The following is a 20,831-nucleotide window of genomic DNA, read 5'->3' as shown; positions in this document are numbered from 1 at the left end:
AAAATTCGTCCTCTTCTAAAGGTTCTCGCTTTAGTAGTCGATCATCCGCTTTTGCTACCGCAATTAGTCGATCTCCCTTCTGGTTTGGTTTAATTTTTTCAAAAGACCAATTCTCAACTAAGTAATAGTCACGTTCTTCCATAAATACTTCACTTACATTAGGAGCGCATCGTAGATCGCTTACTATCTTGGAAGTTTCAGAAGGTCCTAAACGCTTGATAATGAACCGCATAAATCTCCTCCAATCAATTTTGAATTGCTCCTGTTGAAGTTCCACCGCCAAGTACTTACACCAACGGGGTGTAGATGGTACATCTACAACAAACATGTCCGAAATCCATGTTATATTAGGCTATTTTAAGTGTAACTCGCTAATAATATTAAAACGCCGTTTTAGTAGGAGTTAGCTTACCTTTTCCACATACTCGAATTTTTGATATTTCCTTCATTCTTGACGAACTTGTGACGCCATGAGTTAGCTTACCTCTTCGATTCACCGGTGCCATTCCCACAATAGTTCTTGATGTACTTAAATGTTCAACAAATTGTATTCGTGGTTTGTTTGTAGTTGTTGAATTGCTATTTCATTTTGTATGTCTTATGTATATATATGCACCAATGCACCATATATGGATTTGGAGCACATGTGTTTTCTGGCGGGAAAAGTAGAACTAATTAGGCGTAATTTAGTGTGTTGTTTATCACGTCGTTATGAATTTTTCAGACCAAATTAATAGTTTTGTTGTTAATTACGTAGATAATCGTAGACAAACATGGTTGTATGTAAAGTAGTTTCGTTATATATTGAATAGCGTAGTTTTCCCGCCAGACATTTGCATTGGTAGTCCCAAAAGCTGAAAAGTGGTTGCATTGTAAAATGTGCTATATAGCACTAGCTTCGATACTTTGCAGAAGTGAAGTTTAATGGGTTAAAGATTTAAGTTGTATAATATTATGTATGACTATAATGGGTTAAAGATTTAATTTGTATAACATCAGATCTTTATTTTGTATTTAACTAAAGTGAAATGAATGTCTAAAGTCTTCGTCACTTTAACATGATTTGATTGGGTTCAAGAGTCAAATTAACCTAGACAACCTTGGTAACCAAGATCAGAATGAGATTTGATTCGAGTATTCAAGACCAGATTAACACTTGTAACTCTTGTTTGTTCCTAATCCGTCGATACAATTGGTTCTACTTTGATCGGACCAAATGGCCAACTAAACCTAATCACCCCGTATTGAAACAAACCGTCTAGTGATTCGATTTAAGTGAGTGAAGTGTTTATTGTTTTGTTCAATTGGTTGACCTTTGATCGGAACGAATGTTCACCTAAACCTAATCACCCTGTGTGGAACGACACCATTTAATGAGATTTGATTCGAGTATTCAAGACCAGATTAACACTTGTAACTCTTGTTTGTTCCTAATCCGTCGATACAATTGGTTCTACTTTGATCGGACCAAATGGCCAACTAAACCTAATCACCCCGTATTGAAACAAACCGTCTAGTGATTCGATTTAAGTGAGTGAAGTGTTTATTGTTTTGTTCAATTGGTTGACCTTTGATCGGAACGAATGTTCACCTAAACCTAATCACCTTGTGTGGAACGACACCATTTAATGAGATTTGATTCGAGTATTCAAGACCAGATTAACACTTGTAACTCTTGTTTGTTCCTAATCCGTCGATACAATTGGTTCTACTTTGATCGGACCAAATGGCCAACTAAACCTAATCACCCCGTATTGAAACAAACCGTCTAGTGATTCGATTTAAGTGAGTGAAGTGTTTATTGTTTTGTTCAATTGGTTGACCTTTGATCGGAACGAATGTTCACCTAAACCTAATCACCTTGTGTGGAACGACACCATTTAATGAGATTTGATTCGAGTATTCAAGACCAGATTAACACTTGTAACTCTTGTTTGTTCCTAATCCGTCGATACAATTGGTTCTACTTTGATCGGACCAAATGGCCAACTAAACCTAATCACCCCGTATTGAAACAAACCGTCTAGTGATTCGATTTAAGTGAGTGAAGTGTTTATTGTTTTGTTCAATTGGTTGACCTTTGATCGGAACGAATGTTCACCTAAACCTAATCACCCTGTGTGGAACGACACCATTTAATGAGATTTGATTCGAGTATTCAAGACCAGATTAACACTTGTAACTCTTGTTTGTTCCTAATCCGTCGATACAATTGGTTCTACTTTGATCGGACCAAATGGCCAACTAAACCTAATCACCCCGTATTGAAACAAACCGTCTAGTGATTCGATTTAAGTGAGTGAAGTGTTTATTGTTTTACCTATTTAACCCTTAGTGAACGATAATGGACTTTTAGTTAGAAATTTACACATAATTTATAATCGGGCCTAATACTCACCTAAAATATGTCTTGGCAAGTGAAATTAAACGTATACATACAATTTAAAGTTAACGGTGTCCTTAGCTATGTGTATTTATAATACAATAAAAAACATTAAGACCGAAAAAAATTAAATAAATTTGAATTAAAGTTAAATAAAAAAAGGGAAAGATAATAGTGTAATTAATGTCAACAAAACTACATTTTGCTTTTCTTTTGTGTATAGGAAGAATCAAACGCGTGCCATTCATTGCAAAAAGTGTCTCCGTTTTGAAAATCTGCCAAAAAAAAAAAGAAGCACTCAATCTTCTCATCTCTGTTCACACTCCAAAACCCACCCCAACAAGGTGAACATCCGATATTCGTTCGCCGGAAACATAGGAAAATTCGTCAAGAGTTTCTTTGAGCCAATTGAAATGTAAGTTCTTAATTTGTTTCAACCATTACATAATTGTGTAACCGAAGTATTAAATTCGCCAAAAAGTGAATCCGAGAAGCTATGTTTGAGTGTTGCATGTAGCTATTCCACATTAAAAACCCGGAATTTATTGATTTGTTTGTGTTGCTCCGTTGTTAATGTTTGAATTGTGTGTAATAAAACCCCCAGGGAGGCAGATCCGGCGCATACGCACTACGATTGCATTCTTAAACTAGCGGCGTGCTACAGGGATGACTCCGACGACGATGACTCTAACTCCGGCCAGCCGCACAAGTCCCAATCCACCCAACCTTCTCAACTCTCAGAGGTACAGTATCACTTAACTTGTAATTTTAGATTTATCGTAACTAATTATTGTTAGTAGCGCTTCTCTAATTAGTGTTCCTATAAAAACCTTTGTTAGCTCGAACAAGAAACTGTCGATCCAATTGGACAGTTCGTGGGCAATGAAACTGAGGTATTGTTTGTAAAACCAGTGAGCCTTGAGTATGAATTACATGTTTATCTTTTTTGAATTTTTTTATTCACTATGTGGATTGATTTTAATTTGTAGGATTCTAATTTCATTGATAAGAACACCCAGAAAAGTAGTGGAATTAACAAGTCCGGTGATGATTTCACTAGCAATGAACCAATTTGTATGCAGCCCTTGTTGGGGGTAAGATTGTGTTGAACTGGTGACTAAAAATTATTTATTGGTTAACTTTTGTTTTTCGTTGTATAGTTATACCTTCTTTACCAAAAAAAAAACTCTTGTTTTTTCTGTTATAGGAGTCAAACACAATTAATAGTGTCACTGATGTTCGCGGTGAATTTGAAAACCCCGCATTTGCGGTGAACAATAGTCAACCATTAAATTTCAATTTTGATGATAATTTAACTTTCGAAGATTTCTCACAGGTAATGACTGCATCCCTATATTGATTTGGTTTGATTTATCCATACGAAATATTTAAATCACTTATTAAGAAATAATCACAACACCGCTTGACAACACATTTTATGTTTTGTAGGACAACATATGGAACGACATTAACTATTCCAATCCTGACAACCAATGTGACATACCTTATGAGGCTCCCACGGGCACGAACAGAGGGGTAGGCAACTTTTCATATATTCGTTGCCATTGTTTGTGGGTACAAAGATGATTATCTTTAACCAAACTTTTTGTTGTAGGATATCGAGGGTCAACAAACTAATAATACAATTGAAAGCGATCCAATATTACCCAATGAGGGTAATGCTGCTTCTGGAGTAAACAATGATCTGCCGGTTGAAGAGGGTAAGGTTCAAAACAAGCATGGTCGTCCACGAACGGTTAAAACAGCAACAGTTCAAAAAAAAAAACGGGTGGTAAATGGGTAAAGGGCGGACCAGGTAGACCACCAAAGGAACAGGGGCCACGAACTAAGGTATTGGTCGTACAACATTATCTGTACTTTGTGTAATTTTTTGATTGACATTATCCTAACTCATTTAAACTATTTTGATTGACATTGTGTTGTAATTTTTGAAATATTTCAGCACACTGCCCTACGGACGTACCCTGGCCTTGTTTGTGACATCCTAACCGAGTTGTGTCCTATAAGGAAGGATTGGGTCATAGCTGCTGGTTTTGGGTCTATTTTGAACCTAAAAATAAGTAAGGTAGATAGATATTTCATTACCTGGTTAGAGAGTAGGTGGGATTGGAAAAGACGAGTGCTTCGCATACGCGATGATTATGAGATAGTGATTGATGAGAGAATGGTTTCTTGGATCACTGGAATTCCTGTAGGGGTTTATAGAATCCCCTTTTTAAATAAGACCGATAAGGAACTTGGAAAATTGTTTAAGGAGTACGTCAGGGAAAAGGATGGAGGAATAGACTATGTCTGGTTGTATAACAAGTGTTTATGGGAGGTTCAGGATGAGATGGTTTTTCTTCGCGATTTCATACTACTGTCATTTGGTTGCTTGTTTTGCATGACCAAATACAACTTCATATCCATCAAATTATTGGCACTACTGAAATCAACATACTTTACAACACCCCGAGACTGGAATTGGTGTGGGTTTCTTTACGACTGGATTGCAGGTCATGAGAAGGAGAAGGGAAGACCATCTTCGATTATTTTAATGGTTAGTGAGGATAGACGTTGTGCGCATCGTCCGTGTTTTTTTTTTTTTTTTTGTAATTAGTTATTCCTCCCCGCGAATGATAACTACTCCATCTTTTGGCAGATTGCTTACCTGGACAGGTTAAAGTATGGTGTTACTCCGTTGGCTTGGAAAACTGATACACCTAGATTAGGGGCATGGCTACAAGATGATGTCACAAACGCTATTGCACAAGATTTGGGACCGGATGGCGAATATGGCCATGCAGAGGTAAAAACCAATATCTAACTTTTTTGTTGTATTGAACAATATATGTTATTCAGTAGTGATCATTTATACGCCTATTTAGGTTGTACTGAATGTTGAGTATGGGAAACCATACCCCATTGGCAAGCCGTTAGAGCGGACCCCATGGGATGCCCTTGCTGAACGAACACTTCTTAGTAAGAGGACTGGTACACCAATGTTACCCTCTAAAGCGTCAACCAAAGCGGATAGTCGATCAAGGAACGTGGATTATAGATGCCGGGGCAAGAGGAAGAGGAAGGTACGAGTCTTTATTATATTATTGTTTGTTGTAACTGGTTTTTGTTACAACCTACTTCACCGTGATAATTATCACTAAACTACACAGGCCACACTTGAAGGCTCCGTACAACAAAATGCTTATGATACAAGGCGTGGACGAAGTTATAGAGCTGCCAATAAAAACATTGATGACCTTGATGGTCCTCATCAGGACGAGGAATACGCTACGGGGCCTGAAAACAGAAACCTGAATGAGGATGATGGTGTTGAGGAACCTCAAAACAACACGGGTGATGACATTGATAGTGTTGGAGTTGTTGATGGTTACACAACTGGCAGCGATGATGGACTTTCCATGCCAGATGCTTTACAGCATAAAACTGTCATTGAACCAAGAACGTTAAAGATTTCAACTATGATTTTGACCGTGAACAAGTTTCCAAACCAAATGGTGTTTAAAGCTGGTGATATCACGATTGATCGGATCATGCTTCAAACGTCCTTTAAGTCCAAAGGCGAAGTACATGATAATGTATGGGGGTTGCATTTTGTAATTAGTTAATAGGTCTCTGGATTAGTTTTCTCATACTAACATTGTCTTATTGGTTAGGTGATGTCTGCATGGTGCGCGTGTTTGAATGCTGATACGACCTCCGGAGTTGGCATAAGGTCTTACGTGCTTATGCCAGATCTCATGGTAAGCTTATTATGCAAATACATAGTAGTAGACACCCATTAACCTTATATACGAAGTAATGCTATGGATGTTTAAAACGTAGGGTGAATTGTTAGACCTTGAAGAATCAAGTGAGAACTACACAGAAGCTTTGTTAATGAAATCAAAGCAACTACTTGAGGACATCAACTACTACCAGATTGATTTGGGTGCAATACAAAAGGTAAGTAGTCTTATTTTCGCACAGAAATGGTGGTTTACGGCTATTAACTCTATGTTGTGCAATCAGCTTTATGTCCCGATTAAACGCCGAGGACGGTGGGTGGTTGTTAAAGTGGACCGTGTTGCGCATAAGGAGGATCTTAACTCAAATATGTTGAAAATGACTATTTTTGCACCAAGGCAAAAGGTTATGGGTTTAAATGCTAGGGATAAATTCGTATACAAACTGGTACGTACTGCTATTTTCGGGAAACATACTTCCGCCTTAATCTCGTATTAATTCGATAAAACCCAATTGTAACAGGAACGTATGTTTTTGGGTTTTCAATCGCACTTGGGATTAAAAAATGATGAATTGACCTTAAATACTGCCTCTTTTGATCTATGGTCAAATGGACCAAAAGAGAAATGTCGCCAGGACGGGGGTGTACTGTGTATGATCTACCTCTTGTCATCCGTTGAGAACGTGGCAGAGTGGTTGGAGGTAAGACTATTTAATTTACATGTGGAAATAAGTTGTTTTAATTTTTTTTTATTAATCACTACACTAACCGTGTGTTCATTAATTATGACTAGGGCTACGTAGAGGAGGTGAGGGACGTCCGGAATTACATGCTCGGACGGCTAGTTACAAACCCACACAATGAAATCAAAGTGGACGAGCTAATAAGGAAATTGACTGACGGACAATGATGGTTATTGATTTGGTTGTATGGTAGGATTTCATTAACAAAAAATTTAGTAGCGTATTACTCGCAGCATAACTGCGTCTTTTAAACATGTTAAACATTTTCTAATGTTCATTGGTCTTATTGGCACAATTTCTTAGTATCTTTTAACTACAAACACCGACAATCCCCTCTTCAGTGATGTTGAACATACATGCATCTACCTCTAATGATGGTGAAAATGCAATGTTTATAAATCTGTCAATTTGTTGGGTAAACGAATTAAATCTTTTGGACAACATTAGACGAGTGCGTACATTGCGTGTCCACGAGGCGCCCAAAGCCGGACGGACCTTTCTCCCGGACGATATAATGAAATTTTGCGTTGTATCGTGATCAGATGGAAATACGTCAATCACATTGTTAGCCACAACAACGGCAACATGATTGGATGCGGCAATTGTACGTAACCCATAACCAATAGCTTGTATAAGATCCTTTCTTTCGGTTGAGCCAACAACATTGTTTTCAAAATGACCAGTGAACATACTACCTATTGAATCAATAACAACAACGCGGATTGGCATTGATGAATTTTGAGACATTTTAATAAGTTTTACAGTCCATTCTAGCACATCCGGTATTTCATGAGGAGTGTCAACTTGCTTTGTAGTTATGTAATCCAAAGGATTTCCATTTAATGTTTCAAGGTCCCCTAAAACATATGGAACTAATCTACTTAAACGACGTATGGGAAAGGGACCAAGTGAATGGATATATATAGCCGAGGAACAAATACCACCCCTTGAAGGCGGCAATTGACAAGAGAGACTAATTTGAAGGCAAAATTGAGTCTTACCTGATGCATTTTCGCCACACACCTCAGTCACTTCACCGATTGTTATTCCCCCACTCAACATCGAATCGATTTCACTGCATCTCGTTGTGATTTTGTTTACACTAGTAGCCATTCTTTGTGATGTAGTAATCTCTTATAATTACTTTTTCTTTGAAATGGAGGGATTGAACACACCCTTATATTCACCTAGTTCTAACATGTCATTGATGGATCATGTTGTTTCCAATAAATAATATTCATATATTACAAAAAATAAGGGGCTGACTTTTGCATGACATGGGAATGCATTTTTTGACTACAATGACCAAACACATCATGTTTACATTTGGTAAGACTAGTATAATGAAGTCGTTGTTTTTATAATTGTTTCCCAGTGTAATAGATTCGTTGTATGTACATTATTAATTAATATAAATTATACAATAAATAGTATTGTTGCCCACAAATATCACTGGCTTAGCCTCACTGTCACAATGGTTACTCTTTCCTCCTCATTGAGCATATTGTCTACCCGTTGGTTGTGGGTTCGACGCCTAATACAACTCATTTTGTATTTTTTTTTTTTTACACTGATAAAGTAATTGAGGTTACATCAATTACATATATAGACATAACGTAAAGTACATAGCAAAAAGGGAGGATTGGATTAAAAAATTCAATTCTTAAAATACCGTTTAAACGAAAATATATCTTTGAAGAAATCAAATTAAATTACATTTACACAAAACATTCACAATCTGGTGCGCCAATCGTTAATATCAAATTCAAATGACTGTGAACAATCCTGAGACAAATGTAATTGGGACGGGTGTGCTTGAGAACTTTGAGAAGGATGTACATTAGAACTTTGTGGGACGTTCTCCGCATATGTACCCCCAACGTGATTCGCGTGTTGTTGCCTAGCACGGTAACTTGGAAGATTTCCAAATGCGTTGCAAATAAGTTCCTACATTGCACAAACAACATTTAAGTAGAAAAGTAAAGTTATATTTCCTAATGAAAACTTGCATATACGATACGAATCACCAAACAAATAAAATATAAATTTTACCTCATTAGCAATAACTTCCTCTTCAGTAACCACTTTTTTGTTCTTAGAATTCCCACCGGCCTTTCCACCAAAAGGAGCATTCCTTTTTGTCTTTGCCCTACCAGTATGCCGTTTGTCAACCGGTGTTTTGATCCTGTTCTCGTCCACGACCGATTCTACATCCCTTAATCTGGCTCTCTCACCAAATTCTCGTGGACGTAGCCTTCGACGACCAAATACATTTCTCGCATCTGGGTCCCACCAACATATAAGGTCGTCCCCTTTTTCCCCAGTCTTTCGTATTCCGACTACATCCTCCATTTTTAGCCGCACAACATCCATAGCCTCCTTGTACAACCGAAGTGCATCATCATTACGCGTAGCTAATTCAGACAAGTAATTATGCCGTTGTGAAAGCTCTTTGGCTTTGCCCAATCTGATAGATTCAAGAGGGTCGAAGTAAGATACTCGAATGCTCTCGTACGACCTAACACACTTCATCCACCGTTGTAGTATGTACTTTTCTGGAACAAATTGAAAATCCTCTACATCCATTGCACGCATTATATGTCTACAAAGTATTCCCGTAAATTCAAACAAGTTACAAGAGCAATGTAAATCACCATTTTCCTTATCCACCCTAACATCATAACTTTTAAACCTTTTCCGCCAAAACGGTGAGGTTAGTTTTTCATCAGCTCTATACAACACCACTGATCCATGACATGAGGTTTTCGTGACATTTGTGTGTGTCAATCCTCTACGCTCTTTAACAACCTCAGCAAACTTCTCACTAGTGTACGTCTTAACCAATACATACTCAACTAAAACACTCTTATCAACATCAATCTTAGCAGGCTTATCAATGTTATCAAAATTATCCTGTTTCTCTTCCTCAGCTTTTATCCTCATACAATATTCATAATTATGAATGAACAAAACTAAACCACAATCTAAGTTCACGTGAGTTTTAAAAAATCTATACCCTCACTCCTTTGTGTAGAAGACATACCTGCCCAAAACTTTCCTCTATTATATGCCGGAGCCCACTGACGCCTGTTATCATACGCGTCCTTCATCCACCCAGGACCCCTTAAACCGTACTCATCCATCACATGACACCAAGCTTCATCGAACTCATCTGGATCAATCAGATCATGTATTGCAGTTCTGATCAGGGTGTCTATTTTCTTCCAATCACTGAGACTACCTAGGTTCTTACTAGCATTCTGGAGCATGTGCCACAAACATAGTCTGTGACGGACGCCCGGGAAGACTAGCTCAATTGCTCTACAAATTGCTTTGTCTTGGTCGGTTAAGATGCCTAGTGGTGCCTTCCCCATACACTTCAGGAATTCTTCAAATACCCAAACAAATGAGGGAGTATTTTCATGGGAAATTAAGGCCGCAGCAAATATAATTGATTTGCCATGATGGTTTACACCAATGAATGGAGCAAATGGAATCCGATACCTAAAACAATATAAATGTATTGGATATTACTTTTTCAAACAAATGGACCAAAGTACAATTACAAAGAATTTAAATCAATAAAAACTTAATTAAAACACGTACCGGTTGCAAGCGAAAGTAGTATCAAAAGTAATAACATCCCCAAAATATTTGCATGTACCCCTACTACGTGCATCCGACCAAAATGCATTCGTAAAAACACCATCATCATCTACTTGTATTGAGCTATAAAACTCGGGATGCAAATCACGTTGTGCCTTAAAGTAAGCATCGAGTCCTGCGGCATCTGCAGCACTAAATCTTGATGAACGACGTTCGACGTTGATTGCGTTCCTCAAGTCTCTATTATTAAATGTAATATTTTCATAACCTCCCTTTTCAATTAGATGCGTACCAAAGTTCTTACTTATGCTAACACCACCCATGTCATTGATCATCGCCCTCTTAAATGTAGTACCGTCTATACATCTATAATTAACCATCAGTCTACTACAGTCAGGATTTAAAGGATGATTGTGTTGCAAGTCACAAGTCAATATAGTAAATAGCCCATCTCTACTTACACCGTAAATATTCATCTTACAACCGGTCACATTAGACCCAACACCTTTTTTCACCCCTCCCTTCTTGCATTTTAATCTAATAAGTTCCATCATATGCGGCTTTGCCTCATACTTTCCCACACCAGACTTAGATACTCCCTTTTCTTTGTACTCTTTTTTCAGCTTATTACTTTTGATAAACATCTCAAATCCTTCTTTGAAGGCATACAACTGACAAAATTCGAAAAACTCATGGCCCGTTGTAAAACACATCCCTACACTAGGGGGGTTAACGATAACTTCTTGTCCATCAGTTATTAATCTATATTGTGAGCTTTCAGGAACATTTTCATTCAGATCAGGGACACTTTCGTTTAGGTCTACCCAAGCCATACAGAACTCCCACGTATATCACTGTTGTACAAAATACGAAAAACGTTTAGGGTTTTATAAAATGCTGCCAAACGTTTAGGGTTTTATAAAATACAACAAACAAACAAATTATATACAACGATTTTAGAATAACCACTTAGTTTAGTGTTTAACCATATAGGATAACATACAACTTAATAACATTCTTAATACTACGTAATTATAGAATGTATGAAATAAACAAAAAAAACACCTTGTTTTCTCCGTCGTGCAGATCTACTTTCTCACCAAAAACAAATTTATCAAATTAACATGAAACTACAATTTTTCATTAACTCATCAATATCTGCCAAACAATCAAGATTCATCAATATCATGAAACTCCAATTTTTCATTAATTCAAACAAATTTAACTACCCAAAAATAAAACATTCATATAGCATTGTTATTTTCAGGAATTAATTAACTACATTTGACAAAAACAATTTAACGAAAAACTTACATTAATTTCGAAGCGAGATTTCGAAGCTGAATTTCGAAGCTTAATAATGTTGTAGCAGCTCTAAACGTTTTGCTAAAAACTTTCCTGTGCGTTTTTGTTTGTGGCAAACTCGATAAAATGGGAGATGATACAACCCCTTCAGCTTTGCCTTTATTTTCTTTGCTGAACCGTTTTCCAGAAAATATTACCGTTGAAGGTTGAATGAGCTTTTTTTTTTAAAGTTGAAGATTGAATTTTTATTTCTTTTTTTTTTAATTATTTTGCTGCTTGGGCGGGATTTGTTTTGGGGAGGAAAGGGGAGGTAATGTTCCCGCTTGAAAACACTAAAGGGCGGTTGATGCCAAATATTTTCCCCCTAAAACCAAATGCATTTCCCCCTAAAACTCAATTAATCCATGCTGATTTGGACCACTAAGATGGCAGTGTACCTGGGCCCCAATTACCCCCAGTGTAACTAAGATGGCAGTGTACCTGGGCCTCCTGCAACTTTTTCACCTCCTCGGCGATGGCTTTGTTTTTCTCCGAGGAGTAGTTCCTCTTTTTTTGCTTGACTGGCCGAGCTTCAGCGTTGACGTCCAGCTTGTGACAAATCAGCTTCGGATTTATCCCTGGCATATCTGCTGCTGACCATGCAAAGATGTCTTTATGATCCCTGAGTAATCGGATCAAATCGATTCGGAGCCCCGAGCTTAGGCCCTTGCCTATTCGGACGCTCCTGTCTGAATCCTCTTCGAGGAAGATATCCTCCATTTCTTGATCTGGTTCGGGAGATAGGGTTTCGGGGCGGGCATCAACTTCTGCGGGAGACAAGCTGCTCGTGCTTGCTCTTCTCCTTTTTGCCTCGCTTTCCTCTCCCGTAGCTCCTTTTTCTTCCTCGGGGCCGTCCCCTAGTTTGGGCTTTCGGACAGCAGTGTGGCAGGTTCTTCTCGCCACTTCTTGATTACCTCTGATTCGCTCGGCGAATCCTGCATCCGAGACGTATATCATCAGCTGGTGGTATGTGGAGGGGACTGCTTGCATCTTGTGAATCATGGTTCTCCCCATGATTACGTTGTATACGGAGTCGCAGTCCATCACCAAAAATTCGTCCCGAAGGGTTTTTGCTGCCTGGCCTTCACCCACTGTGACTGGTAGGGTGATCTTTCCTCGAGGGATAGCTGCGGATCCGTTGAATCCGATCAGAGGATAACTGACTTTCGTCAGTGCTTCCTCTGGCTCTTCGAGGATCAGCTGCTCGAAGCAGTTTCTGAAGATGATATTGACGGCACTTCCTCCGTCGACTAACACTCGATGTACGTTGTGGTTATTGAGGTCCATGGAAATGACCAGAGGATCGTCATGTTTGTACTGGACTCCGAAGCAATCATCAGCAGTGAAGGTCATGTTCGGGGGGTGCGGCTGGTTGTCTCCCACCGCGCTGAAGTTGACCCGATGGGAGAGGGCTCTTAGGTGTTTTTTGCTGGCCTGGCCAGACTTCTGTCCCCCGAACACCACTAGGATGTCATTCTTCTTGTGCCCTGTTGCTTCGTAGATCCTTTTCTGGGGTTGCTCGTGTTGTTTGCCGCTTGCGGCCTTTTCTTTTTCCTCCCTTCGGTCTAACAAGTACTGTTTCAGGTAGCCTCGGCGAACGAGGTCCTCAATGTTGTCTTTCAGCGAGTTGCATTCTTCGGTGTGGTGACCGAAGTCATCATGAAACTCGCACCATTTGTTCTTGTTTCTCCGAGCTGGGTTGGACTTGAGCTTCCCAGGTAGTTTCCACTTTTCGTCATTTCTGTTGAGGCTAAATATCTCTTTTCGGGGCAGAGCTAGTGGAGTGTAGTTGGTGTACTTGGGTTGAAGTTCACCCCTTCTCCCGTCTTTCTTCGGGCTCATCTCTCTAGCTCCTACTTTCTCTTTCCCCTTCCTTGAGCTGCCCTCGGGCTTGCTCTGGGTATTCTTTGTGTCTCTCGGATCCGACGATCCTTTCAATCTTGCAGCGGCCTTGTTGAACTCTTCGGTTCTGATGAACGCATCAGCCATTTGGAGCACGTCAGCTATTCTGGAGGGGTTCTTCATTGAGAGTTCGTCACGGAACTTCCCTTCCTGGAGCGCGTGCTTCAAGGCGAAGATGGCCACGTCTGGCTGCAAGTTTGGTATGTTTGTTGATTCCTTCATGAATCTGGCCATGAATTCTCTCAGACTTTCGTCTCTTTCTTGTTGGATTGAGGTCAGTTCTGCTGTGGTTCGCTCGGGGCGATTGTTGCTCACGAACTGTGTGCAGAATCTCTTTTTCAGCTTTTTCCAGCTCTTGATCGATCCCTTCGGCAGCGATCTAAACCACTCTCCCGCCACTCCGGTTAGCATGGTTGGGAAATATTTACACCAACATGCTTCGGAGTAGGGACTCAAGAACATTTGCTGCTCGTAGGAGATGACATGATCCCTCGGATCTGTGATTCCGCTGTAGGTCAGGTGCGCTGGCAGTCTTACCTTCGGTATTTCTTCCAGGATCAGCTCGTCCGAGAAAGGGGATGACGTGGGGGTCATGATTCTTTTCCCGAGTCTAGCCCTGATGCCTTCGTTTGCCGAGGTTCTGTGATTAGAACGTTCGGGCGTACGATGGGGGCTAGGGGTTCGATCATGCCTCCTGTCTCTTCTTCTCTCTCGGCTACTGACCTCGGGTCGTTCGCCAGATCTGCTTGGCTCGCCCACCCCGAGTCTCGTATGGATCGAGGGTCTTAACCTTGAGTGGACCGAGGGCCTCAACCTGCTGAGCACCGAGCTTCGGACCCGAGTGTTACGAGTAGTCGATTCGCTTTGGAGAGCTGTTGGAGTAGGCGATGGTCTCGCAAACCAATCTGGTTGCTGTTGTGCCCTTTTTTGGGTGTCCCACGTGCTTTCCATCCACCTCGACGTCAAGTGTGTACCTGTCAAGGGAAGGAGTTCTCGTTCGGGTCTGGACACTTCCGCACTGGGTGGCTCGTTCAGCCTTCGCCTGGTCCTCCTCTCTTCTCTGCGGTCATTTGCCAATCCTTGCTGCTTCTCATTGAAGAGGAAGTTTTGCATGATGGTCATGGCCGCAGTGAGCTCTTCCCTAGTTGGAATCGGAGGTCCTGCATTTGTGGCGGTCGTAGCTCTGCTTGGCTGTGACCTCGCCATCGATTGAGGGTGCCCCTCTTGGTCAGATTCTGAATCTGACCGCACCATCATATCGTCGTCATTGTTGTTAACAACATCATTCACCATTTTCGCGGAAAGAGGTGATTGATGTCTTTCAAAGGCTTTGAAGTGTTCTTCCCCACAGACGGCGCCAAATTGTTCCGGTGTTGTAAAGATGGAAACAATGGGCTTCGAAGGAAGGCCCTTTTGTATGTGTTGAAGATCTTGCTTGTTTGAATGAGTAGAGTCCGAATTCACCTGCACAAGAGCAAAGTCACTAGCCTCGGGGGTGTTTCCGAGGAAAGCCCCTCCGATGCCTAAGTAAGAACGATGCTCGGATTCTAGAGAGAAGTTCTCTAGAAGAGTAGTCTTAAGGCGATAAATTGGACGTACCTTGAGGTGTGAGCCTTGGCGGCCTATTTATAGTGTTTGCATAATAAATGCCCATAGGTCATTTATTGCTATTGGGCCTTGGGCCTTAATGGATGGCTGAATAGCCACTGGTAGGTTCGATGTTGTTGTTTAGAGCCATTGGGCTTTGGACTTAGTGACCCAATTGAGAGTCAATTGGGAGTCCAAACAAATACTTTTGTTTTTTCTTGACAAAATGATTTAACTTTTGTAAAAAAAGAATCGTAATAATTTGCTCCCCCTTCTCCTTCGGTCCTTCTCTTCTATTTTCTCCCTCTTCTCCTCCTCTTCTATTTGTCTGCTGAAGAATAACTGAATTAACTCAACATAAACAAGGAAAAACGAGCATTAATGCAAGGATTTGGTATAGGTTAATTTCGGAGGTAATTTTCTTGCTTTTGTCATTTCAAATGCCAAAGTAGTAATAGTGGTTGTTGTTTGATTATGAATGATTGGTTATGAAAATTGGTCAAATGTAATCGAAAATTCAGGATTTCAGACTTTGATTACTTGATTGTGAAAATTGGGGTTTAAAAAATAGGGTTATTATAATTGTGCTTCATTAATTGATGAAATTAGGTTCAAAATGTTGGGTTATAGTGTTCTACTATGCTTACTTGATTACTGAAATATGGGTTTAAAATTTACTTGATAATTAGTTGACTGTGAAAATTATAATTGAAATTAATTAATTAATTAGTACAAATTTGATGAACAAAATACGGAGTAACAATTTTAATGGAATTTGTACTAAATCAATCAGATTACCTAAGTTTGCAATTAGAGTAGTTAACTCTGCTATCTGCATATTACTCGTTGGTGTTGCTGATGTTCCTGACCAAAGCAGATTACTTAAATTGGCATTAGAACTAAATATTTGTTGGATTTATGTCATTATTAAATTATTCATGAGTTAGTGCTTGTGGATTCCATTCATTTACCCATATTTTTGCTTTAATAGATGTTTGTTAATTAGGAAACATACTCAAATCTTACTGCACTTGAGAAAGTGTGCCGAAAAGGGTGATAGATATATCAAAGCACCTTCATGGGCAGTGCTTTCTTGTTATTGTCTAAACTCTAAATAGATATATACTAGTACTGCTCATTTGTCTAGTTTTTTTTTACGATTGATGGACCTAAGGCTTAAGTAATTAATTCCTTCATTGATATGTCAAAAAAAGAAAGATATTAAGAGTAATGTTCTTTGTACTATGCTATTCGTAGTATTTTGTCGAGATACAAATATGATGTAGCTAAGGTCTAATTAAATGATTTCTATGTTTCTATGTCAGAAAAATACATGTTATGAGCATAATGTTATTTGTAGCATCTGATCACATTTGTAGCCTTCTTTCTATACTTATAACTTGTATCTTGTTATATGCAAAATATCTATATATAGCAATTGTTGCTCCAGAAATTGGAAATTGTAATTATGGTTGAGGTGTTGTTTGAACCTGGTGGAGAAAGGAAACAATTGACACCTAAAAGAAAGAAAGCATGTAATTCAGAATTATCTGGTAACGTTGATCATGTCCATCCACACCCCCCTATACTACAACATGAAGAAGCTAAATTAGCCCAACACCTTGGGAAAACCCCACTCCCCGAGGCAGACCAACATCATAAGCAACACAATAAGTCAGCCCCACAACTTCAATCAAACCCACACCCTCAGCCAGAACCTGAATCAGTCCATCAAACTCAAATAGCCAAACAACTAGAACCTTGGTCTACTTTTTTTGAAAATAGCCTAATATCTTCATCTTCTTCTGCTGATGATTCAACTGAGGACAGTAACTACAAGATGGATCCAATAGAGATGAGAGAAGCATACATAGATGAGGATATACAACATACAAAAAATAAAAAGGGGAAAAAGGCATATGGGAAGCAGGCCAAGCAGCATATGGGAGTGAATAATGACAACATTGAGGAGAGTGGTGTTGATCCACAAGGAGATCAAGAGAATAATGATGGTCCACAAGGAGGTGAGGATAATGATGATGTGAATGAGGAGTATCACTATGACTCTAAGGATTCAGTACATTGGGATCAAATATTAGATGAGGAGTTGGCATATGATGATGATGAATTGATTGCATTTAGGGGAGAGTTACTTGAAAGGAGAAGGTCTCAGTTGGCATCCAAATGGCCTAATAACAATGATACTAGGGGCCACAACGTCAGTGATACTATCCCTACTGAATCTTTATGTAATGAACAAGAGAATGAGGATAAGAGGTCAAATGAACCTCAAGCTAGGCAAAGTGGTCAAGTGGCCAAGTTATTGGACAACCTTTGAAGGAGGTTACGAGTCTGATCAGAGAGACTCCGACAACGAAGATCCATTTTCATCTGGAGAAGATTTTGACAGTGGCATACGTACACAGAAAAGAAGGAAGAAGTTGGTATACCATATATTCAATGAGAAGACCGACATGATCAAAGTTGAGTTGGTTGTAGGACTCAGATTCACTTCAAGAGATGTGTTTAAGGAGGCTGTTCTTGCTTATTCCATTCAACAACACAAGGACTTGGTTCATATGAAAAATGACAAGAGGTTTATCAGTATTGGATGTGCGAACTGTAGGTGGGAACTTACATCTGGTCCTGATCTTGAAGACCCTACAGGCTGGCAAATAAAGTCCATGCAGCCTGTTCATGAGTGGTGCACAAGAACTTTTGAAAATAGGCTAATCACCGAGAATTGGTTAGTGAAAGAATATTTAGATAGGATATTAAGAAACTCTTTGATAAAAGAAATTGAGATTAAGGCTGACATGAGAGCTAGATATGACATTGTTGTAGGAATAAGACAATGTCAAAGGGCTAAGTTAAAGGCTCTTAATGCTGTCCAAAATTTAATGAAGAAACAATATGGAATTCTGAAGCCATACCTTAAAGATCTTGTGAAATCCAACCCTGGAACCACATGCGTCTTGAAGACTTTTGAAGGTGAAGCTAATCAACCAAAACAGTTTCTCAGATTTTATGTTTGTTTTGCTGCTTTGAAGAAGAGTTTCATAGAGAATTGCAGACCCATAATAGGGCTTGATGGATGTTTCTTGAAGCATGCTTGTGGTGGCCAATTATTATCTGCAGTTGGGAGGGACGCAAATAATCATATGTTTCCGATTGGATGGGCTGTAGTTGAGAGAGAAACCACTAGCAGTTGGGATTGGTTCTTGAAATTTATTTCAGAAGACCTTAAAATGGAAGATGGTGAGGGTTGGACAGTGGTGTCTGCCCAACAAAAGGTATGTGTATTTTTCATTTTATTTTTTTATCCCTCTACTAGATTATACTCCAGTTATCTATGCATGATTTGTTAAACCTTTTTTTAAAAAAAATAAAATAAAATAATATACATGTGTAGGGGCTTGTGAACTCAATCGAAAGCATCTAGCCAAAAGTAGAACATAGGCAATGTGCCAGACACATATACACCAATTGGAGGAAAAAGCACAAGGGAGGAATGATACAAAAACAATTTTGGAAATGTGTTAAAGCCACTAGTTCTGGTCAATATGAGAAGTATTTGGCTGAATTGAAAAAAATGTCGGAAGATGCCAAAGTGGATTTTGAGAAGAGGAACTCTTAACACGTTTTGCAAATCCAAATTTAAAACTCACTCATGTTGTGACGTGGTTGACAACAACATGGCATGAACTTTTAACAGTTTTATTCTTCTAGCTAGGTACAAACCTATAGTAACTATGCTGGAAGACATAAGGCTTGCCCTGATGGATAGAATGAGAAGTAAAAAGAACATGGTAAAATCCTTTGTTGCTGGGATTGCACCTAGGATAAGTCAAAAACTACAAGAGTCATATGAAGAAGAAAATAAGTGTGAATGATGAAGATTCTCAAACTGGGTTTGAAGTTATACATTATGGAGTTGGACATGCCGTGGACCTTGATAAGAGGACTTTTAGTTGCAGAGCTTGGGATTTAACTGGTATACCATGTGCTCATGCAATGAGTGCTATTTTGTATATGCGGCATCAACCTGAAGACTACATCGCAAAATGGTACAAAGATGAAACCTATGAAAAAACATATCAGGAGTTGCTGCAACCGGTTCCAGGTAGTACATTTTGGGATCAGGAAGGAGAGGGGTTGGTCTTACCTCCTAACATTATCAACAAAGGTGCTGGAAAAAGGAAAACCAATAGAAGAAAAGATGTTGATGAGCCTAGTAAAGGGAAGGTTAAATATACTAGGAAAGGGTTCCTACTCAAAGCAAGACTTGGACAAGAGGTAGGAGAAAAGGAAATCAGAACAGAGTAGGGAGAAGCATACCAGATCTTGTGAAAGATAATGTGCCAACCCCGTCGCAATACGTACAACAAATCAGAAACGAAGAGGGAAGAGCACAAATATCATCCATTTGTGTCGGTGGGTCTGCATCGATGTCAACACCTTGGTTGGAAGCAACATCAACTAGGGGAAGTGGAAAAGGGAAGAAACAAGGAAAGGGGGGAAGAGCAACACCGGTGGGGGTTGGAATATTCAATATTGTATGGAGATAACGGCCAGGTTTCCTTCAGTGGCTCCACATATGCACCTCCAGTAATCCTTAGTCAAAGCCATATTCCATCTCAGCCCAAATTATCTCAGTAGTTGCATTGAGCTCAACAAACAGTTGACTTATATCAATTTGAAATTTAGAGCAATGTGTAGTGGGTGAATACTTAATGAATGTGGTCATTTTTTGGTTCTGCCATATAGCAGGTGGTTATTTTGTTCTTGTATGACTATTAAACTCGTTGGCTGTGATAATTTTTTTTGGAGAAAAGTGTAAAGATTCTCACTTTATATTAAACATTAACAATGACGTGGTCTATTTTTTTTAGAAATGCTAAACATATTTTTATTCAAAAGCTTCTTTGTTATACTTTCTTTGTGAGAATTATGTAAGGAATAGTAAATAAAACCCTGATGTTGACAATGGCAAGAAAATGGAGGAGAAGAAGAATAGGCATGGAATATAAAAAGGAAATTGGTAGTTCGAAATATTAATCATAAAATTAAATAGGAGGAAAATGAAAAAATAAACGAAAAAAAGTAATATTAGGAGTGTGAGAGTCACGCGGTTATGTATTCTCATTTTCGGCTGATTTTGTGACTTATTTGTCGCCGTTGTAATTTAAATTTACCAAATTGTCGTCGGAGATAGTTTTTTTACCAATTTGTCGCTTAACGTCCACTTTTTTTTTACCAATTTGGTTAAAAGGCCTTGGAAAAAGCAATAATACAAGGCTACCATTGAGAATTTTCCTTTAATAATTAAAAATTTGTGAGAGCTTAATATTTTTGTTATAAAAACTCTATATTACTAATTGTAATTAGAGAAAATACCCGTGCAACTGTTGAGAAATTGATCGTAGTATAACAAATTTAGTAAAATAACATTTAAAAATAATGGTAATGATGATCAGTTTGTGATACTGTAATCTATCTATATATCTATATATTATAC

General features: G+C 38.9%; 4 protein-coding genes across 5 annotated transcripts; 1 reads left to right on the top strand and 3 right to left on the bottom strand.

Moving 5' to 3' along the window:
• Window positions 1-7,183: 7,183 nt before the first annotated feature.
• LOC130469788 (DNA repair protein XRCC3 homolog) lies at window positions 7,184-7,987 on the bottom strand. The gene is made up of 2 exons (XM_056839265.1): window positions 7,876-7,987; window positions 7,184-7,731 (listed from the first exon to the last, which is right to left on the bottom strand). Exons 1-2 carry the CDS (start codon window positions 7,985-7,987, stop codon window positions 7,184-7,186), a joined length of 660 nt encoding a protein of 219 aa, XP_056695243.1.
• Window positions 7,988-8,388: 401 nt separating this feature from the next.
• LOC110784532 (uncharacterized) lies at window positions 8,389-9,841 on the bottom strand. The gene is made up of 2 exons (XM_021988991.2): window positions 8,927-9,841; window positions 8,389-8,821 (listed from the first exon to the last, which is right to left on the bottom strand). The coding sequence occupies exons 1-2, from the start codon at window positions 9,815-9,817 to the stop codon at window positions 8,606-8,608; spliced, it is 1,107 nt and encodes a 368-aa protein (XP_021844683.2). The 5' UTR covers window positions 9,818-9,841; the 3' UTR covers window positions 8,389-8,605.
• Window positions 9,842-9,864: 23 nt separating this feature from the next.
• On the bottom strand, window positions 9,865-11,313 carry LOC130469787 (protein FAR1-RELATED SEQUENCE 5-like). Its single transcript, XM_056839264.1, has 2 exons — window positions 10,481-11,313; window positions 9,865-10,378 (listed from the first exon to the last, which is right to left on the bottom strand). The coding sequence occupies exons 1-2, from the start codon at window positions 11,311-11,313 to the stop codon at window positions 9,865-9,867; spliced, it is 1,347 nt and encodes a 448-aa protein (XP_056695242.1).
• A 4,273-nt stretch (window positions 11,314-15,586) lies between these two features.
• LOC110803624 (uncharacterized) lies at window positions 15,587-20,208 on the top strand. 2 transcript variants are annotated; one of them, XM_056840499.1, is made up of 3 exons: window positions 15,587-15,726; window positions 17,144-18,606; window positions 18,726-20,208. In XM_056840499.1, exons 2-3 carry the CDS (start codon window positions 17,512-17,514, stop codon window positions 18,753-18,755), a joined length of 1,125 nt encoding a protein of 374 aa, XP_056696477.1. In that variant the 5' UTR covers window positions 15,587-15,726; window positions 17,144-17,511; the 3' UTR covers window positions 18,756-20,208. The 2 variants fall into 2 exon arrangements, with proteins under 2 accessions (XP_056696477.1, XP_021864838.2); XM_022009146.2 differs by lacking the exon at window positions 15,587-15,726 and having other exon boundaries at window positions 17,140-18,606.
• Window positions 20,209-20,831: the final 623 nt, after the last annotated feature.

Source organism: Spinacia oleracea, chromosome 3 (genome assembly GCF_020520425.1).
Source record: "Spinacia oleracea cultivar Varoflay chromosome 3, BTI_SOV_V1, whole genome shotgun sequence".
Lineage (NCBI taxonomy): Eukaryota > Viridiplantae > Streptophyta > Magnoliopsida > Caryophyllales > Amaranthaceae > Spinacia > Spinacia oleracea.
This window is presented reverse-complemented; position numbering and strand designations above follow the sequence as displayed.

What these genes read in the sequence shown, in the direction of transcription:
- LOC130469788 (XM_056839265.1), bottom strand. Translation starts at nt 7,987, where the DNA reads ATGGCTACTAGTGTAAACAAAATCACAACGAGATGCAGTGAAATCGAT. An exon ending in GTGTGGCGAAAATGCATCAG is followed by an intron (nt 7,732 to 7,875) that starts GTAAGACTCAAT and finishes CATATGTTTTAG; the next exon opens with GGGACCTTGAAACATTAAAT.
- LOC110784532 (XM_021988991.2), bottom strand. Translation starts at nt 9,817, where the DNA reads ATGAGGATAAAAGCTGAGGAAGAGAAACAGGATAATTTTGATAACATT. An exon ending in AGGAAGTTATTGCTAATGAG is followed by an intron (nt 8,822 to 8,926) that starts GTAAAATTTATA and finishes TGTGCAATGTAG; the next exon opens with GAACTTATTTGCAACGCATT.
- LOC130469787 (XM_056839264.1), bottom strand. Translation starts at nt 11,313, where the DNA reads ATGGCTTGGGTAGACCTAAACGAAAGTGTCCCTGATCTGAATGAAAAT. An exon ending in ACTACTTTCGCTTGCAACCG is followed by an intron (nt 10,379 to 10,480) that starts GTACGTGTTTTA and finishes ATATTGTTTTAG; the next exon opens with GTATCGGATTCCATTTGCTC.
- LOC110803624 (XM_056840499.1), top strand. Translation starts at nt 17,512, where the DNA reads ATGATACTAGGGGCCACAACGTCAGTGATACTATCCCTACTGAATCTT. An exon ending in TGGTGTCTGCCCAACAAAAG is followed by an intron (nt 18,607 to 18,725) that starts GTATGTGTATTT and finishes ATACATGTGTAG; the next exon opens with GGGCTTGTGAACTCAATCGA.